This window comes from Tympanuchus pallidicinctus, unplaced genomic scaffold, assembly GCF_026119805.1.
Source record: "Tympanuchus pallidicinctus isolate F22 unplaced genomic scaffold, pur_lepc_1.0 scaffold3, whole genome shotgun sequence".
NCBI classification, from domain to species: Eukaryota; Metazoa; Chordata; class Aves; order Galliformes; family Phasianidae; genus Tympanuchus; species Tympanuchus pallidicinctus.
Window position 1 is genome coordinate 7,068,218 of NW_026294747.1, and position 21,687 is coordinate 7,089,904.

Genomic DNA, 21,687 nt, shown 5'->3' on the forward strand with positions numbered 1-21,687 from the left:
TGGATAGTGGAACAAAAATTACAAACCAGGTATTGCTCTGAACTTTCACCTCTTTCTAAACAGTGCTGGAAAGCAGATTTCTGACCTGGTGCTGATGGAGATTGTTTTTGTTTTTGTTTCTGCTGCTCTCACTTCCTTTCTTTCATAAATGGAAAAGAGATAAAAATCCTGCCATTCTACCTGTGATACAGAATAATCTTTCCTAACCCCTGGCTGTGTGCCAGGCTAAACCCAAACCCTGCAGCCAAATTCCCTGTCAAAGCCAATCATCCTGTGGCTTGTCTCTATTATCTAAGTAAAGATATACAAGTCCAGAGAGGATGGGAAGGGAGAATTACCTGATCCAATCCAAACAGAGACTTCCTTTTCTATGCTAATGTTTTAATAATTGTTCAAGAGAGAGGAATTTGTGATGATGTTTGAATTCAGTCTGTGCACAGGAACAAAATCTAATGCCATTGCACTTGCATCTGTAATTCTATTTAAGCAGTGTTGTCAGCCTTGCCCTCATGGAACAGGGACCAGCAGATTGACAGCACCATGAACCACCCCTCTCTGGGCTACTGAGAGAGCAGGCATTGCAAGGTATCCTACCAGCATGACCCTCAGTGAGCTTGGAACCAGCATGTTTCTATGCTGCTTAAGGCTTTTGGTAGTTGAGCATACGTAGGCAGACTTGTCTGTGCAGTTTTGGACTTCCTGGCTCCCGTCACCTTGCACTTTACAAAATACCTGGCACGTGTATTAATAGCACAATGACAGATGGCCTGTTGCAGCTTATTTTTCTAATATGCTTCTTTTTATTGCTTGGTGTGGCTAATGGGAAAACTTGCGTAAAGCAATTTCAAGTTTATTGCTTACATCAGTTGATGCAGAAGCCGTCAACAGATGTTTGCATCACCCACACATTACACCTGCACTGGTTAAAATACTGTGGTGTGGCACCACAATTCCCCATCCCCTGGCTTATTCTTCAGCTCTACTCCCATGTTTCTAATTGCAGAGCAAGGTAAAGTATCTAATGCACAAATGCCAACACTTCCCAGTGCTACTACACTACACCAGCAGTGACCAGACACAAGGAATGCACGCTCTGCTTCTACCTTGAGGAGCCCTACAGGCACTGGTGAGCACATGATGCTGTCATGAGGCATCCTGGAGCCTCATGGTTGACTTGGTTCATCCTTTTTCTCACTTCATAGAAGGATAAATGATACCAAGAGACAACAGTAAACAAAATCCTAGACCTGATATTTTTTAATCACACTAAATTGGGAAACACACATTTAGTCTTATTAAGAATTTTATTCAGTCTAAAAATAGGTTTTTAAATATATTTCCAAGATTGACTAAAACATGAAAATTCTATGATCAGTGTTCAAAATAAGCTACAGTTTGTTATAACTGAGACCTATTCAGTAGAATATCATTTGTCCAGACTTATACCATATAGGGAATCGTACAGCATCACCAGATCTCCAGCAGCATTTCAGAGCACTTCTGTGCTGCCTAACTGCGGTGTGTTCTGCTGTCCAGCAGAATCCTACCCGTGAGAGCACTGCTCGTGAGCAGGACCTGGACTTGGGGTGAAGAAGCAGTGAGGTTTTTTTGAGGCTGATTTATCCTTTTTTATGCTTTCTTATCAGTAATTGAAAACTTTCATAAACAGCCTTAAATAAGCATCTCAGAAGTTTTAAGTTCACGCTGTCAGTCAGGTCTGACTAAACATTCTCTGTTCCCTGACTGCTTAAACTGTCTCCCTAATTATTCCAAATCAGAGAAGTCCTGACATCTCATACTGCAAGAGCAGTCCGTATATTTTTGGTAAGAGTTAAGCTGCACAGGAAGATTTGGCAATTAAGTGAAATGCATGTTACAGCTGATCCTACATTTTTTTTTTCTATTGGAATAACTGAAAAGATTAAGCTGTAGTGCAGCTAGGACTTGAGTCATGCTTTTATCATTGTAATCTCTCGGCCTGATACAAACTATGTTATTAAAAACAGTCGCTCAAGCTGATTCTGTACATTGTTTAAGTACAGCCAAGCTCTGCCAGGCAGCAGCTAGCCTAGAACAGAACTGAGGTTCTGTGCTGTGTACATAGGGCTCTGCTAATTATTTTCAATCAGTGTCACGTGAACAGTGATACTAACAGATTCCTTAATACGTCTTGAAAATAAAGCATTCTATCTACACGTAAGGAGAAGCACTACGCAGAGCTGGTTAATACAGTTGTATTTTGCTTTAGCTTGCTCTTTCTGAAGAAGTGATTGATTGCCCCTTTACACTGCCAAATGGAACTGCAGTATATGCTCCCAAACCCTAGGCGATAGGGGAGCCCAGCGTCAGCTTCGGTAGTGTGGGCACCTCTTCTCGCTAGTTCTAAGCGATCAGCAGCTTTCGTGCCAGGGCCGTCCGCAGCGGAGCGGGGGTTGCTGGCACCCGGCAGCCCGAGCTCTCCGCCGTGCGCTGCCTTTGCAGCGCTGTGAAACCGTGCAGGGGCTGAGGGCTGCCCCGCGGCGTGGCCGAGGGCTTCGCTAGCGGCCAGCGTGCCTGCTATCTCCTGCACTACGGTGCGGGGCGTCGGGAGCCGCGGAAGTAGAAAGCCCGGCACGAAAACCTTGAGAGCGAAGCAGGCATCAGGATTTAAGGAACGAGCAAACCTAGACGTGAGCGAAACGCCGGCGCGCCGCGGCTTTCTCCTCCTAGGCCAGGAACGGCACGGAGCAAAGCGCCCGCTCGCTGCCTGCGGGGTGCCGCTTCCGGCACGTCCGCGCCCCGGTGCCGCAGCTCCGACCTCCGCACCGTCGGCCCCTCACCCGTCCCGCGGCCGGGCAGAGAGCGCAGCGCCGCGGGCGCTACACGAGGGACTCGCAGACGGGCACCGAGTCCGAGTCCTGGCTGTGCATGGAGCTCAGCCCCGTGTCCGAGTCCTCGTCGTTGTCGGCGCGGTCCTTGCGCAGCCCTGGATCCGGCCAGCCACCCCCCGCCGCCCCGCGCGGCTCAGCCGCCGCCTCCGCCACGTCCAGAGTGCCCAGCGTCTCCAGCAGCCGCTGCAGCTCCCGCTCGCGGGCCTCCCAAGCCCGCTGCGTGCAGTCCAGGTCGCTTTTGACGGCCTCTAGGTCCGTGCTGAGCTTGAGGCCGATGTAGAGGCTAGTGCTCAGCTGCGTCTTGACCCGCTCGTGCTCCAGCTGCAGCTCGCCCTCGCCGCCGCCGCTCAGCTCGGTGGTGTGACAGTCCGCCTCGGCCAAGCCGGGCCCCGCCGCCAGCTCCAGCTCGTCCCGCCGCCGCTTCATCCAGCGCTCGTTGAGCTCCTCCTGGATCTCGGCGGCCAGGTGCTCCAGCAGCTCTTCCTGCTGTGCCCGCTGCTCCTGCAGCTGCAGCACCTCCTCGCACTTCCTGGCGTAGTCGTCCTCGGGGCGGCCGGCGGCGGGCTGCGCCTCCCGTCCCGGCTCCTCGCCGCCGGCGCCCACCAGGTAGGTGTCCTGTACGTAGTTGACGCCGTGCCGCTTCATGCGGTCCAGGTGGATCTTGGCCTCGTAGCGGTCGATCTCGCGGTCCAGCTCTCGCAGCCGCTGGATCTGCTGCCGAATGGTGTGGTCCTGCGAGAGCACCAGGTGCACCAGCGTCTCCATCCTCTCGGCCGAGGAGGCCTCCCGGGCCAGCGGCTGCTGCCGCTTCTTGTTGATCTTGGCCAGCTTGCGGAAGGCTTTCCGCACCACCCGCCGCTGCCGCTCCTGCGTGAGCGCCAGACTGGCGCGGGCCGCCCCCAGGCCGTGGCCGGGCCGCTCCCTGCTCAGCACCACCCGCGCCTCGGCGCTGCGCGGACCCGCGTTGGGCAGCGAGGCCTCGCTGCGCACCAGCACGAAGCGCACGTTCTCCTGCTCGTCGCCCCACGCCACCCACAGCCGCAGGATCTTCGTCTTGTTGGGCAGGATGCGCTCGAACCCGCGCCACTTCTCCACGATGCAGTAGGAGTGCGGCGGCCCCGACAGCATCCCGCCGCCGGGCTCGGGCGGCGCCGGCCGCTGCCGCCGGTGGTGGCTGTCCTCCAGCAACACGCGCACCACGTCCGAGCAGGTGGTGCGCCGGGAAAGCCCCGAGATCAGCTTCTCTTCCTGGCAGATCCACACCGAGATCTTCCGCTCCTCGGGCTCCATCGAGGGCAGCGGCCGGCCGGCCGGGACCGCCGGTTCAAGGCCGGTCGTGCGGTCGCTCCGCGCGAGCGCTGGGCGGAGGCGCCGCGCCCGGCCGCAGCATGGCCGGGATGCCTCCCGCCCGCCTCCCCGCCCGTGCGCTCCGCCGGCCGCTCCACCCCTTCCTGCCCCGCGCCGAGCTCCGATCCTCTCCGCTTCGCCCAGTGGGGCGGCCCCGCGCGGAGCCCGGCGCGGTGCGGAGCCCTCTCACCGTCCGCGCTGTGCCGGGGCGCCGTAGCCGCCCGGTTTTCCTCAGCCACCACGTGGGAGCCGCCGGCGGCTCACGCCCCGGCGGGCAGCGCCGCCCCGGCACTCGTGTACAGCTCCGCGGGCGCAGAGAGGGAAAGGTAGGGCGCCGTCGCCTTTTCTTCTTGCGCTCGGCCCTGCCTCTGCTGCGATCGAGCGGCGTCGAGGGATCTTCCAAACTGCCGAGGGACAGGAGCGAGTCCCGGAGCTTCAAAGCGAAAGCCAGAACTAGTGAGGAATTTCCAGTTTTAGTAAATCATCTGCCTGTAATTAGGAAATTCATGTTTGCAAAGCGCTTTGCAGATGAAATATGCAAAGGACGGGAATGTCTAAGTGTTATTAAAATACTAGCCGAGCCAGATTTTAATGGGAGCTTGCTGTGTGCTTTGATGGGAACAGGATCTGTCTCCGAGTGTGGATTAAAATGAGGAGATGTACAAAGTGCTCATAAAACACGGGGTTGTGGCACTGATTTCATGTGGCGATGCATCGCAGGGTCTGGCAGAGCTGTGTTTTTCTATTTGTACAGAAAGGAGAGTAATGGACAAAGGGAGAAAACTCTCTAGAACGTGGAGAGTGATCTTTATCTGCTGGGGTATTTCAGAGCCAATAAACCATTCCCGAGTCAGTGGGATAGGACGGGTTACAGCAATCTGCCTTACAGCTGAAACACTGCAGTTTGAAACAGTGCTGGCAGCCCAGCAGCTGCCTTCCTCCCCCTGTGTATGAGCTCGAGCTGTTGCGTCAACTTTACTCCTGTTTGCCTGGAAGATGTGGTTCCAGGGGAAAGCCTGCACTGTGCACTAGCTGTGTAAGGCAGCTAGGTATGGTGATGGTTCTGCAGTGCAGGCTCCTGCCCAGTGAGGAAGTGGGCTGAGGGTTCCGGCATGCCTGCAGCTGAAGGTCATGCAGATCGTATGCTGGCTGCTGATGTCCCTTTCCTGTATTATTCCAGGTTAAGGAGTTCCATGGCCACTGTGTGTTGCAATAAGGGCATGTGAGATAGGGGCGTCAGCACCAGGCTGAGTTTTGCTTCCTGATACCGGTAAGGGTACAAATCCCTCCCCCATGATGAAGTTTGCTGCTGCTGATTTCAGGGGCTTCAGTGTGTCTGAGGTGCTGGATCTGTTCGCATTTGTTGTTTGCTGATGAAAGTCTATTCCTGAGGTGAGCAGCCTTTTTGTCCTGCGTGTTGCTTGTGCCTGAAAGCATCCTTGGCTCCTGCTTGGCAGAGGGGATTGTACCAACTTAAGGACAAACCCAAGAGCTCCCACTGCCCCAAAATGGGATGGGGTTGAGCAGGAAGGGGGCAAAAAGATGGGACTGTATGCCTTAGCTTTGCCTCTGAAAGGCTCAAGATGAAAAAAATGCAGGAGAATAGTAAAAAGTGAGCATTACTGCTCTCATCAAGCTGCTGTTCCTTATCTGCTGCAGTGATAGATGCTACGAGAGAAAGGGCTAACTAGGCAGTAAGAAACTATTTGACTTCTTTAGCGGAGATTCCTTGCCTTACCCATTTCATTTTGATCTCTCTCATTTTACGTGTATTTCCTATGGGAACGTCTGTACCTACTTTGTTCTGGCAAAGGACAATAAAGGAAGGGCAGGGTGCAATGCAAAGACCCATCTTTTGCTCCCAACTGGTCAAGCTGCTCCAGCTTGTCTGACTGCCTGTATCTATCCAGCACCCAAGCCTGTCTTTGTGCCATGAAATTGGAAGGTGGTTGTTCCATCTTCCTCTGACCACAGCTCTGTGCGCAGAAAACTGGCTCTGCCTCTCTGACAAAGCCCCTCGGGCAGCACTGCTGGAGATAGGATGAAGGTGTGGGCAATTTGGTTGGAGGCAGTGAGATTAAGGAGGCAAACACTGGAGTTCAGTAGGATGAGCCTATCAGATGTGTATTTATAATCCGTGGTTAAAAGGTTGGCACTGGAAATCTGTGTTGTTAGATCTTAAGTTTAACCCTCAGGAATTTTATTTCAGTCTGCCTGCAGACTCAGGAAAACACCACCAAAGATTCCAAAGTTAAAGAGCTTAAACACATAAGCACCCTGAGCATTTAAGCACCTATCTGGAGATTTGAGCTGAACCCTGAAAGGTGATGGAGCAGAAGTAGCCCTTTGTTTCCATCCTGGGATCTCTGAGCATCCTATAGGGAAGGGTACCATTGTTACCTCATTTTTACAGATAAGAATGCTCTGGTACAAAGGAGTCCAGTGCCTTGCCTAAGGTCATATAGCAAGGCAGCAGCAGTGTCAAGAAGCACGTTGGGTTTCTTCACCCTGGTGACTTCAGTCACCAAACCTGACTGTCTAGAAGTGCTCTGCCTCCTTGCTCTCTTCCTCTCCCTTTAATTATTCAATTAGAAAGGCGGATGCAGAAGGTTCTGCATTAGTTCCACAAATACAGACAGTGATAAAATGGAAGTGCAAGGTTAGCAATATATTCTGTCTCTGATGGGGTGATGGAAGGCAGTGGCATGCAGGCTTCTTCCAGCATCTCCTTCGTGGTGTATTCATCTCCTCCTTCAGCTGACGGCACCCACATGCTTGCAGGCCTCTCTAGTGGGACGTGCTGAGGTGGTGTCATCACGAAGTCAAATGGAAGAGCAGGGTAGCTGCTTGTCTCTGCGCTCAGCCCGTTCTGTAATACAGAGGCTATTTGTATAGTACTGGATCAATGCACAGCTGTCAGCAGCTTCTGCATCTGAAGTGCAGATTTCCATGGCAGTGCCATCCAGAACATCGCTGCATGGCACGTATTCTTTTGAATACGTTTTATAAATTGCAAACATCTAGAGTGGATGGAACCCTTAGTAGCCACTTACAGACAGAGGTTTCTGAGCTTAACTTTTTGCTGTACTGGAAAGTCCAAGCTCAGGTTTATTTTTTCAGAAAGTCAGAAAAGTGAGAAATCATCTGTATTCTGGCATGTCACATGAAGTTCGTTTTCATTCTTCCTTTACTTTGAGATGTGCAAGTAAATTCCCATGACTTCTGCAATAAAACCAACACCCCCTATTATAGGGCTGCACAGTGAAGTGTCTGTTTTGTTGTTGTTTGTGGGAGGTAGTTGAGTTGCCAGAATGAAATTGCAGCCCTGATATTTTCAATTAATAAAATGATGCCAGAACTGAATAGTTGTAATCTAAAACAAAGAGATAAACATTTATTTCCTGCTTCCAAATTTTATACAGTAGGAAAGAAGAGGAGGTCTTAGAAAACTGTGTTTGAGACACAGAACTCACTTATTTTGAAAGCATTTAGGTGGAAAAAAAGAGTAAGCATTTGGATTCTGGGTACTTTTTTCTTTTTCCACATAGAAGTTGCTTTTACTTTTTAGATCACTCTCAGGACAATTTACTTGTTTTTCCTGAGGTTACAGTTCAAAAGAATACAGCCTAAGTGTGATGAGTAAAGGCAGGCTGCAACTGGTAATCTATTGAGCCATCACTGTCTGGTGAAGTTACTCTTTGTTGTGCTCCTGAGCAGCAACACTGCTTTCCTGGCTTCTCTTCCTGTGTTCTTGTTAATCCTATTTTGTGAGGTTTAGCTGCTGGTCACTTATATTTGTTGTTTCCTAATGTTTCTGTCTCAATAAATAAGAACATAATTTGCCCGTTAGTAAAATCTGTAGCAGCTTGCTCATCTTTACAGCTGTGTAAGTAGTGAAAAGGACTACCTGAGCTTACAGACCACTCTCTCATGGATGCTTTCTTCTTTTGTTCCTCATTTTTCCTGAAAGCATAAAGCTGAATAACCAAATCTTATTGTGAATAACCAAATCAGCATGCATGGAATGAAGGGTTTGAACAACTCCCTCTATTAGCAAGAATATTCAGATTTCAGTCAAAACAGCTTGTAGCCTTGGACTCTTTTGAAAAGAGAAGCTCGTCAAAGTTGCAGATGCAGCTGAACAACTTTAGATGTGACAGAAATCTGTTGGGTTTTGTTCAGGTTTGGTACTGAAGCCACTGATGGAACTGGTGTTTTTGGTAAAGATGACTTTTACAAGGAGTAGTGATCTCCCAGTCTGATTCTGTAGGCTATAAGCTCTATGAACTCTCGGTCGGCTTCTTTCAGTTTCTTTCATCATGTGTGTACTTTCTTGCTTCTCACAGCCCTGTATGCAACCAGTACAGGACACAAACACAACACACGGTAGTTCTTTGCTTCACATTGCTAGCAGTACGTGCCTGTGTGATCCCTTTGGGGAGGCTGTGGTGCAGCCTGTTTGAATAATGGCTGCTGATGCTGAGTTACATTGCTTTGACAGGTTTATCCAACGTTTTGTTTTATGCACACACACCCAAACTACTAAAGGGTATGTTGGGAGAAACTGTCTTCCAGTGAAATAGGTGGGGGCTGCACAAGTAAGTCCCTGTGCAGTGCTTTGAAAAATGCAGGTATGTGTATAGGCTACCATTAAAGAAAATTAGAATGACGTATGTTATATTACAGTACAGCCTGGAAGTCTCGATGTGCTAGATGTAATGTAAATGCATGGGAAGAGACCATCCCTGCCTTGAAGGCTTAACCAATGTCACACTGCAGATTAGGGGCAAGCAAGGATCAGAACCAGGAAAATACTGATTTCCAGCTTCTAATCTTTGAACCAAATCTTTACCAACTAGCTTTTACTTCTTTGTTACGTGCCTGTGACTCTTAGGATGCAATGCAATCCCTTTCCCTTTAAGCACTGAAGATTTTATTTTCTTCCTGACTGCTATTTAGCATAAATGAAGAACAAAAATAATTGATGAGAGCAGATTTTTTTTCTTACAATGTGCATAGCAGATGTATCTGAAGTTTGATTCTAAGTAGCTCCGTGAAATTGCACCAGTGTACTTTGGGGGAACACATGAGAAAGATCTGACTCAAATAACGCTTACACCTTTCCTTCTCCAAAAATGTTAAATGTATTTGAATACAGCTTTGTACTACTTTAATAACTTAGTTGTACCTTGAATACTTAGTCTTCATTGGTATTCATTGAATACTTAGCCTTCATATGAATCAAATGTTAGGTGTAGTGATATTCCTCAACATGCAAACAGGACAATTTTAATTATTTAGTGCATATATCCGATTTGTTTTTCTGTCAGTCAGTTCTCTCATCCCGTGAGAAAATGCCTCAGTCTTTCATAGTAATTGTTTTTTCAGTTTGACCAATGTGTGCTTGGTCATTCATTATATTTAGCTTTATTAATCTTTTATAATCTTATTCGTTGTCTTAGCGTTATTAGGAAGGCTTTTAGATACTTCAGGGTGAAACTATTGCTGATCAGTTTTAATTTGTTTTCTAACTTGAGAATACCCATTCAAATATGCCTTCTTTCTGAATATGTAAGCACTGTGGCCTCCGTAACATAGATGACGTATTTCCTATATAGACACAAGAGGACTCTTTTTGCAAGCCAGATTTATACACATGAAAGAGACCCGAACTTTCTGCCCTTAATGGGGTGATGGTGAGGGAAAGGGTCTGGAGCTATTTTTCTGTGCAGGATGGGTAGAGGAGCTGCTTCCTGGTGGGGTTAATGACAAAGCTGACAGATCTTGCTGGGAGTTGGCCCTGGAGCTCTGATACGTTGTTGAGGCATGGAGCAAACATCCCTCTGTGCTGGCTGTTCCTCTACACAACTGCACCAAGAAAGAGTCTCCAGATCAACCCTGGCATTGAATGTTGGCAAGCATATGTGAATCGCATGTGCTCACAGGTATACCGAATGCATGACATTTCTGTAGGGCAGTTCTTCCACGTACAAAGAGGGTTTGGATTTAATTATATATTATTTGAGCTGGAGAACAGTTAGGGACAGTGACAGTGACAGTGAAGCTCATGTTCTCATTCTACTGCACTACAGATGCATTCACTTGGGAATCTGTAAGAACCAGGAGGGTTTTGTGCAAATATAGGCATTGTCTGTGTATTGTATCTGGAACTCTTTGAAGTTCAGATTCAGTGATGTCATTTTCTCCAGCAAAACATATTGCAAGGAGTTGATTGGAAGTATCAGAAACCACTCTGAAATGAGTGATGATGAAGTCAGGATGTATTATCACGGGAGGACATTTTGGTAGATTAGTACGTGGGCATGGGGATGCTCCACATTGGAATGAACAGAGCTTCCAGTGTTTCCAGAGTTACCACAAATTCTTTGATTTCAGGTCTGTCCTAAAAGTGTACTTAACAGATAATCTGTTTTTCCTGTTCTGTTTGTGGAGTCAGTGGTTAATTTCAGCTTTTATAGCATAGACCCATATTCAGATAGGGGTTTAACTATGCAGCTATGAATTCTATATGTGAGAAGTATAATTTATTTTTCAAATATAATGAAATTCTTACTGGGCTAAGACTGTGATGTTATTACATTCTCCAACCTTGTTCTGTTTAGCTATGATCTCCCTAACCCTTTGCAGAATACATTTCCAAAGCCTTCCTTCTGAGCTTCTGCTTTTTACCTCAATGCATTTTTATCCTTGATCCATTTTAAACCATTTTTCTGTTCTATTCTTTGTAGATTATAATAATACTAGCCTAGCTCAAACCATGCCTTTGTGAGAAGTTCAAGTGAATAAATTAAGTTCACAGATGAATAAACAAGTGGGTTTTACAAATCATTTCTACAAAATATAATGAAAAAAGACATAAAGAGAATATGAAGCTGACTACAGTCTATGTACATTTGCATGGACTCTGATCCTATTCTGACCCTAATAGTGGCAGCTGGATGAGGTCCAGAGGTCTCTTTAGAAAGCAAGATTATTTCAATGGTGCTGTTCTACTGCTTGAGCAAATATGTCCAGGATGGCTTCCATGATCAGAAAATAAAATGAGGGGCAATTTTAGTTCAGCTACTGGAGAAACTGAAGTGCCATATTGTCTTAGTTTCAGCTGGGACAGAATTGTTTTCTTTGGAGCAACTGATATGATGCTGTGTTTTGGTTCTAGGAGAAAAACAGTGTTTATAACACTGATAGTTGCTGCTAAACTTTGGTGTATGGAGCTGAGGTCATTCGCAGCAAAGGGCCCAAGGATCTGGGAGGGAACAGAATTAGGACGGCTGACCTAAAGTGGCCAAAGGGAAATTCCATACCATGATACCAAGCAGGAGGAAAGTGGTGGGAATTAATCTTTTTTTCTCTTCCTCTGCTCAGTGCATCTGTCAGGGGATTGTGAGGAATTCCTTGCACATCACTTGTTATGTACACATGTATATGTCATAATGATTATCCTGTTCTTTTCCTCCATCTTAGTAAATAGTTTCATCTCAACCCACAAGTTCTACTTTGTTGTTGCTGTTTTCTTTTTTATTCTGTTCCCCATCCTACTGGGAAGGGGGGGAGTGAGCAAATGACTGTGTGCTGCTCAGTCTCCTGCTGGGTTAAACCACAACTCATTTTGGCACAAACAAGAGACTCAAAGGGTTGAGACAACAGCAGATCTGACTGTGTTAGCACAGGCTGTTGTGGTGCTGGACAATTTAATTTTTCCCCTATTTATGGAGCTCTTGGAGATTTTTCTCATGGAACTACATTATGTAGCACCTTGCTTGCTGCTTGTTTTCCCTGCTGTGTTGTTTGTCATCTCTGGGGATTGGATTAAGGTTTTTATTTTGCTATGCTGTGTGGCCTTGACTTACATTATGATAAAACTGACAGCTGAGAAAATGCTAAATGGCTGCTGTAGTTTAACCCAGCAGGTGGCTCAGCACCATGACATACCAAACCAAAATATAGCATCGTGCCAGACGCTCCGAAGAAAACAATTCCATCCCAGCTGAAAACTAAGACAATAAAATGAGATGCAATTGTAGTTCGGCTAATGTAGAAACTGAAGTTACACAATGCAATGCGAGAAAGGAACCTGGGCTAAAGTAATGTGGAAAAGCTCTGGAATAGGGTTCATGCAGCATGGAAATAGGCCGCGTTCTTTTGTGAGGCATGACTTTCCTGAGAGTGCTAGTACGATGGTGGGACCTAAGGAAACATTCAGGACAGCCCAGCACAGGCCTCAAAACGAATCGTGTAGGAAACAGTTGGATTGCTTAGTGCTTGTTACATACATATAAAAAATGTTTTGCTTCATCCTTTTCTTTCACTTAGTGTGATAGCACATTCCTTAGCTAAGCCATGAAAATTAGTGATGATAGCAATGGAAAGACAACAGCAAAGGCAACGGGAGGAAAATAAGAAAAGAAAAATTCAGGTGAAGGTCAAGAAAGTTACTAGGATCTGGCAGCTTCTGGAAGTTTGTCTTAAAGGAAGTGGCAGCAACATTGATAAGAACAGGAATTGGCGCAGGATTGTAAAATACTTTGAGGGATCATGGCAGAAATAGGGACTGTATCTGAAGCCTGCCTCTCTCTAGTAGCAACCAGATTTTTTGGAAGGCCTAAATCCTCATGTACTTTTGCAGGTATTACATGCAACAAGTGAAAAGACTGATTATTCATGTGCCTGCGCTTCTGTATAATGCTGGGCTTTTCACACAAGAGATTTTTCAGGTTAGCTTACAAATTGACATCTACATAAAGTGAGATTGTATCTGCTTCATTTGCTCGTCACTCAGGAAAGAATGATATTCCATCCATCACCAGCTACTTGTGCTTCAGTGGGCTGCTTCATTGCAATTCTCTTGCTGAAAAGAGCCTCCCATCCTACCCTTTACTTCATAAACAATCCTCTGGGAGTCTCATGGGGCTTCTGGGGTGGGCGTAGGTTCTGCTGGAAGTTGATGACTCTGGATGCCTTGCATACACTTGTAATGTGTGCTTGTAAAGTCACTTGTCAAAAGTTGACAGTTTAGTGGGAAAAAGAAACATCATCAGGGCATGTTTCCAGTGTTTTCTGTCGATTGATCTTTAATGATTGAAGTCATCATTTTTAAATGACTTAATATTTACAAACTGTTGTAATGGAGCATAAATACCGCTAGTAAGGTCTTAGGATTTATGTAACAATTAGTTCACGTGATGGTAAGTAAAGCTCACTGGGGGAGGGGGGGAGTTATATGTAATCTGTTACATCTATTAGGAATATTCATCACAAATCAGATTTTGGTAGCTGTAAGTCTGTTAACATCTCAAAGCTGTGCTGACTTGCATTAACCTAAGATTTGGTCCAATTGTCTTTTTGAAGCTGTTTTATGTACAGTTCCTTATTGTAATTCATGACAACCTTTGAATCCTATATACTTTGTTTTAACAAGGACACTTAACGTGATTTAATTTATCTTGATAAAATGGGTTTTTTATTCTAGACTTTGTCAACTACTTGTTTTTAAATAGAGGACACCATAAACTGATTCTTTTTGAAATGAAGATATTCTTATCTATGGTTTTTAAATCCTACATTGTTATGACAAGTTATCTATTCTTTTCAGTCATTTACTCTTCCACTTCAACTCTGCTGTCCTTGTACCAGCATCAGTCATTGTTTCAGATATTTTTCCCTAACACAGACTTGAGGAAGAAAGGACAGACTTTGAGAATGTAGTTGTGGGATTTTTCTCCACATTCATCTCATAGTTTTATCACTCTGAACACCATGAGGTCTGTTTTTCTGTGGGAACTTGCCAATATTCAATGTATTCATCACAGGCACAGCATCAGGTTTATCAAGTAGCTTAACTAGTCCGTGCTTTGGGTTTCCAGGCTCTTCACAACCTTTTTGGCTCTGCTATGTGTGATCTAGTACCACTGAACCATTCTTGGTATGGACTTTGAAAGATGCTACATAAAAATAACATAGCAAATGAATCAACTGAAAAAGGAAAAACTGTATCAAAAGTGGTTTAAAGTTATGGATTTTCAGTTCTTAAAAAAAAAAAAAAGAAAAAAAAACAACAATTGAGAGAGAGAAAAAGAACAGAAAAGAAAGCCTCACAAATTTGCTAGCAACCCTAAAGCTACTAGCATGGAAACAGTATCAGGAGTGAAAAATTCCTGGAGAATTTCCTTCTGAATGAGTGAATCTTGATCCAGAAAGATACTGGTTGCTGTCACCGGCTTTGAGGGGATCTGGAGATGGCACAGTTCTCCAATCTTGATAGCCTTGGAGAAGTTCAGGTCCCATTTTTCCCTCATGCTTACTCGTATTGCAGCCCAGGTCGTGGTATGAAGCCTCAAAGGAAGCTGAAATCCTGCATAAAAATGTTTGGTGATGAGGTTCTTAAAATACACCAGACTAAATCCTGAGAAGCAGAGCCTACCTGGAGCTCTGGTATAACACAGTGATTGATAGAAATGTGTGATAGGGGTGTCTACACACTGTCTATAATGACAGTTGTATGCAAGTTACTGGCTTTTATGCAAGTGCATTTCTATGAAGATTTTTAAACTAAGGATTGGAATATTTGACTGCAGAATTTGTTGAGTGATTTCCCCTAACTTTCTGTTATATGCATTTTTCTTCATTTGTAAAGCTAACTGTGGTTTCCAAATGGTGTGTTGAAGACTTACAAGCAGATGGAGTAGTAGAAAAGTCACACTTGTGATAGGTGCTATCAGAGTGGTTACTGTATAGGTACATGGAGATGTTAGAGCTGGGAATAGCTAAATCTATGGTGAGGAAAGAGAGCAATTACAATTCTGCTTTACAAAGGGAGAACAAAGATGCAGAAATGGACCAGGAGATTATTAAAATGCATTGACTGTGGACTCTTGAGACTCACTTGTGCCTTTGGAAGCTGGCCATCAAACGATGGACTTGTCTGAGTTGGGAGATGTTGAGCTGGCAGCCCCAGACCAGGGCACAGCAGTTTAGCTTTGTGTCCTGAAGCCCAGCATCTGCTGCTTCCCTCACTGCCCCTCTGCTGGCTGTGACAAGCTGCTGGGGACCAACAGAAGCCAAGACAGTGACTCCTGCAACTGTTCTTATGGGGCGCATTATCAGTTGGTGCCTATTTCCATGGCACTGTAGCATCTTGCCACAGTTGATGGCACTACAGTTGTCCAAAAGGCAGCTGGGTGTGGCTGGCTGTGTTGGAACCCTGAGTTTGTTTGATGAGCAGAGAGGGTGGTGTGAGCAGGGTGAATGTAGATGTGTAATGGAACTGCCTCGAATTGTCAGTAGCATTTCTTGGCGTCTGCCTCGCTTTTCCTTTTCAGTCACTACAGTAGAAAATTCTTTTGAAGGGAGATAATTTTACAAAGTGCTGAGTTCAATGTTCCAGAGCCTTTGGCATTCAGCAAGAGACTTGAAGGCTTTTAATCTATCTTCTGTGTTCTTATATTAAAGGAAATGTTTTCAAAGTGATTTGAGCAGGTTACTTGTGTGAAACCTGTTAACAAATAATAGGATATATGAGTGTAACAGTTATTTATCTTTCAAAGTTTGCCTTGGGAGCAGAAAAGATTTCTCATTGATAGAAATACTTTTTTATTTTTTTTTTTCCCCTTAAAAAAAAAAAAAAAAAGAAGAAGAAGAAAAAAGAAGAGAAAGGCTCTTGTATGTAATTTTTCATTCCTGTCTGTCTTCTGCTGGCTTTAATCATGCAAACCTCCTACCCAGGTCAAGGGGAGTTGTGGCTGATTTACAGACTACAGGAAGTGGAAAGTTGATGTAGATTTAGTGACTGCCTCTGTAGGACTGAGAGACACAATGGGGACAAGAAGTGAATTTCAAACCCAGGAACCTCCTTAATCATTTCTGCTTCGCCAAAGTTTGCATACTTCAGAGAGAGTAAGAGAAAAAAACTTGTTGCTGTGTGTTTGGGCTGATGAATGCTCCCATTTCTTATTGGTTTGGACAGTGCTAAAAAGTCAAGCTAAGAAGTATGTCATAAGTATGTACATCCAATGCTGCTTCTTTTTTGTTGTAAAGAGGTGAGATTTCATCCACATTTTATGTCTTAGAAAAACAGACAAAATTGTAAAACAACTTGCTACATAGTTTTAAAGATTCTAGCAGTAGAGCTTTGGTTCAAGGGTGGCTTATAAATTCTCATTCCTTTCCATAGAATCATGGAATGGCCTGGGTTGAAAAGGACCACTATGCTCATCTAGTTTCAACCCACCTGCTGTGTGCAGGATCACCAGACCAGGCTGCCCAGAGCCACATCCAGCCTGGCCTTGAGTGCCTCCAGGGATGGAGCATCCACAGCCTCCTTGGGCAACCTGTTCCAGTGCCTCACCACCTTCTGTGTGAAAAACTTTCTCCTCATATCTAACCTAAACCTCCCCTGTCTCAGTTTAAAACCATTCCCCCTTGTCCTATCCCCTCTTCCTTGCCTCATCCAAACGGATGTTGAAAGCCACAGTGGATAGAGCCTGTCTTGTTCCTGCCACATTGGCTAGTGATAACGGGGTTTTCAAGCACACTAAAGTATGCCTTTCTTTAATTTAGACTTCTATCTCTGTTATGCTCCTTTCTCAGTGTCTTTTGCTGTAGGTATGAACACCCATTACATGTACCTTTTCTTCAAGTTTATCTCAGGTGTGAGGATAGCGTGGTTCTTGTGTGTGCTTTAAAAACAATATACTCACATTCCTCTGCTTTTAAATCAGAGAAGGCAAGTGGAAGGCATGCATGTCGTGCTTGGAGCAACCATATGGTAAGGCTTGAAATGGTTCTGGTAGAAGTTAGAAAAGTTTCTGAGGAAATGTGGTCTCATGCAGAGGTGAGCTTTACTCGGCAGAGTTGCCCAAGCCCAAAGGACATACCAGCCCATGTTCTGTAGTCAGGGTTCACAATGCACGCCCTGCAGAAAGCTTCAGCTACTCTCAGCAAGTAGTCTCATCTTAGACAGAAGCAGTCCAAGCAGCTTCATGGACATCTTTGCATCAGCAGCAGCAGGCCCGTTGTACGATGCTATCTAGCCATCTGGTGTGTTGTGGTGAAGTCCTGCACAAGAACCTTGTCTGAATGAACAGCTGCAGACGAGCAGTACCGTCTTGTCCCGTGAGGCGGCAGCTCTCGGCTCTCTGGTCTGCGGTGTCCCGGGCAGCGCCAGGACCGGCAGTTCCAGGAGAGCTGCCGCCCGGGGCTGCCGCCGGTCTCTGGCGCCCTCTGGCGGCGCGCGGCTCTGTGCTCTCGGAGCTCCTCCCCTCTGATCCCTGTGGATCAGACGTCTGTTATGGGGGATCGAATGAATAATCCCTTGATCTCGCTTGTGGAAGTACTAAAGTACTAAAAAAAAATTGCCTTGCATTTTGACATGAGGATGATACGTTTGGTTGTGGAATAGTTTGATGATAAGCTGATTATCATTTAGCAAAGTGTCACATTTAAATTAAAAACATCTCTTGAAAACAGTGAATTTCGTATTTAAAATAAAGGATACAAATAAATGTTTTGACACGTTTCCTGGTTTTCTCTCCAGCATCTGTGGGCATTTTCTGTGCGTTGAAACTGAACTTTGCACTTCTTATAGCTCAAGATAGTTAAAGGAAGTGATTTTACTCTTCTAATCAGATCTCTGATTTCTGAAGATGTGATAATTTTACTCTATTAGCCATTAAAATCCTTCATGTCAGAGGCTGGTAAGAGCCTGCAGTCAACACTCCCTTTGGAAAGGAGCAATGTCTAAAGAGATGTATCAGATGGGCCAAGAGTGCAGAAAGTTAATTTCACTGGAAGATTTGGACTTAGTGGTCTCTGCATTAGCAGCCTCCCATTCTTTGATTTTCTTCTCACCATACCCAGCCTTAAACATTGAATGTAATAGCTTATTAATGCCAGAGATGGACTCTAGCTATGCTAGCAATCTGCAGCTGTAAGTTCAGAATGTGTAGGAGCGCTATTCATATTTTTTAGCCTCTTTGACATCTAGTATAGGGGCAGGTTTTCATTGTTTTATTTATTTTTATTTTTTATTTTTTTAATAGCTTCAAGATCTGTGGAGTTCTTTATAATGGCATTAAAAAGAACTTGTACAAGGGCTGCTCCAAAAGCGATGCCTCCTATTTTATCATACTGACCCACAACATCAGAATCAGATGTTAATAGTATGGCAATAGTAGAGGTTGGACCTTCCCACCAATGTCCCATTACATGTTGCTGCCATGTGACAGATGGCAGCAGAGGGGCAGTCTGACAAAATGATGTCTGACGTGGAAGGGTGGAGGAAGAAAAGGTGTGTCATTGAATTCCTCCGTGTTGAAAAAATGGCACCCATTGGTACTCATGGATGCTTGTTGAACATTTCTGGAGACCAAACAGTGAATGCGAGCACAGAGAAAGTTGGACTGCATAGGCTGTAGTTTCAATGAAATAGCAGGCATTACTTTCAGAGCAACCTACGTACAATTTCTCCCTGATAGTGTGTGTTAGAGATAACAAATAACAAATGCTGCTAGGAGTGTTTAATGGAGAAATAGAAAAATCCTTCTGCTCCGGAGCAGGTGAGGTTTTCCACCATTCCTTACTCCTTTTTCAAATCAAATGCAGCTTTCTAAATAGACCCATTTAGAGTCTTAGCTCAGAATTTGTCATGTAGCCTGCTCTGCTCTGAATTATCAGCTGATTTGCTGTCTGCAGCCACGGACTCGTACTCCAGTTTCCCTCCCAGATAGTTCCAAATCCTTAAATTTTTCTTTCATATTCATTCTCTGTGATTTCGATTAGTTGTTCAGGCACACAGACTTTCATCTGCCTCCAAATCCATGTGATTTTGTGGTAGTATATAACTTTTGTCAGTGGATTTGCAGTCAAAGAAAATTAGCTTCTTGACTTGCAGTCAAATAAAATAACATAAAATATGTTGTTGTGGAGAAACACAGAGAACTGAGCACGTTTTATTGTAACTGTTTAGGCGTAGTCTCCAACTGGCCAGGGAGTGCTTGGTCCTTTAACTGGCCCTTGTGCTGTTTCGTTTTTCATGCTAGCAACATCATCATACTGGTATTTCTATTCATTTTATTTAGTTTTTCTAAATGAAGCAGGCTCCAGCAGTACCTGTAGCACTCCACTAGACTCTTCCAGCTCCTCTAACACTCTGCTGCTGATCATTGTCTTTCATTTATATAAAGTCAGCCAATTTTCCATCTAGTGACTGCTTATGTCTGAGGCAGTCTGAGCTGAATGCAACAGGGAGTGCTGTGGTAAAAACCTTAATAAAATCTGCAGTGCACAAACGTGTTGCACTCTGTATCCAGTAATTTTGCAACTCTATTACAAGTGAAGCTTCTACAACAAGATTCCTTCACAAATGTGCAGCGTTCATTGGTCATAGCTGCTTTTTATTTCTTTATTTATTTGTTTTCCCTAAATTACTTGTTTTCTTTGGGCCTGAATTTTTGTTGATTTTTACAGGTGTCTGAATGCAGCTATTATTGGTGCTAGACTTGCCTTATGGCTCTGTGGTGCATCCTAGAGTGTGGGTAATTTCTTTAGTTGAGTATTCCAATGAGATTTAGAGTGGTGCTATTCAGGGCTGCAGGAACTTTTAGGAACAGACATTTATGTGATATCAGAATTTCATCCTCTGATGCACAGGTGTTCATTTCCTCTGTATTTCACAGTGTGCTTGGCCTGAAAAAGCTTTGTATTTGAGGCATAACTCCCATGCTGTTGTGCCCATGATCTTATCAGCACTTCTGATTCACTGGATTTGTTGGTTATTCTGTTAGGTGTTCTTTCACAACTATCTCACAAATGATCAGATGTAGGCAAAACAAGCATAATAGTCTGACGCACAAACAGCAAAAGTCCCTACTGTTATTTCTTGATCCCCACAGCCTGTGAGCATAAATTATTTAATGGTGTTTAAGCTCACATACTGCTTTTCATCTCAAAGTTTTGTATAAATATCAACTAATTTATTTATTTTACTGGTAAGAAATGTAATTTTTTCCTATTCCCAACCCCTTCTCCCCCACCCCCCTCCATCTGCACACACAAGCCAATCTCTAGACCTTTCATTAGAACTGGAGAAACAGAGCAGACAAAATATTTGCATCACAGGTTTACAGAACTGATCACCAAAAAATGCCACCCACCTTTTTTCTCAGTATTCAAGGCAAAATGGTTACAAGACTGAGCACAAGTTGTGCTATCTCAGTGTCACTAGAGAGAAGACTAATAAGCACAGCCCTCGAGGGCAGAACCTCTCCTTTAATGACAGAGAAGCAGAAGTTTCAGCATGTTTTAGAAGTTATAGGTACCATTAAGAAGTAACAGGAGAACTAACCAAAGGTACGGCCTCCACGTGCTTGCCTGCTGTGTTTGGTCTCAGGATGGTGCTTGTTCCTGGGCTCTCACCAAATATAGACATCATGCTGGTAAGAACAGCAGTGTACAGAAAGTAGCAGGGTATTAAGAATTAAGTAGCAGGGTATAATGCTATGCAGTGTGTATCTACATACTTTTATCATGCAACATATATTTGATCACACTGAGTAAATTATACACTGGAAAGTATAATTAAATTAAGCTTTATTTTACATGAAAAGTCTTAATGCAGTGAAATGTTAATTTGAGAATTAAATTCTGCCTACTTGTAGGCAACTATAATTCCATGCAAGGGAATGGCTCACCTTCTGCTAAGGAACCTGCAGTTTTATCAGAGTTGATGCCACTACATATCATCATAGAACTCCCTTTACTGTTTACTTTTTGTTTGTTTTGTTTGGAAGTCGGTACGTTACACACACAACTTCTCCTTTCTTCAAAAAAGACTTTTTTCCATGAAAGAGAATATTCTCTCCTAGAAAAAAATATTTCATATGCAGGTGCTCTGACAAGGCCTTACCAGAGCTTTTTTGCTGTCTCTTGCTCTCTCTGCACTCTATAAGATGCCATCACCAGTAAGGTGTCACAACTAGGGATGTCTGTGATGCGTCTGCTTCCTTGCACTGTGGGTGGGAGGCTTGTGCACTGTGGGCAATGTCACCTGGGCAGTGCAGATTAGGGAAGTGGATAGGAGTACGTTGCTGTAAGATGGGACAAATATTCCTAATTGCAGTGTTTCAGGATATGTTTTTTTTCCCCACCAAACCAAAAGATCTAACTTCTTCATGGTGCCAATGTTCACCTTAAATAAAATATTCTTCAACTAGCTCTATATAAAAACCCTTTTAAAATTAAAATTGAAATTAAAAAATTAAAACTAAAAAACCTGATTTTCATGCCTGGTAATGCAGTGATATTTTTACATGACCCTTCCTACATATGAAGAACCATTTGGGACTTTGAAATGCAAACAGCCAGCTGCCATACTATGGCTATCACCTGTGTGAGGCTAGAGGTGTAACTCAGCGTCAAGACTGAAATAAATAGTATAGCCTCCCTCCTCATCTGC

The 21,687-nt window shown here is 44.5% G+C and overlaps 1 protein-coding gene across 1 annotated transcript; it reads right to left on the minus strand.

Annotated features, from left to right (window-relative positions):
* Positions 1-548: 548 nt before the first annotated feature.
* Positions 549-4,432, minus strand: RASSF10 (Ras association domain family member 10). Its single transcript, XM_052693297.1, has one exon. It carries the CDS (start codon positions 4,158-4,160, stop codon positions 2,859-2,861), a length of 1,302 nt encoding a protein of 433 aa, XP_052549257.1. The 5' UTR covers positions 4,161-4,432; the 3' UTR covers positions 549-2,858.
* Positions 4,433-21,687: the final 17,255 nt, after the last annotated feature.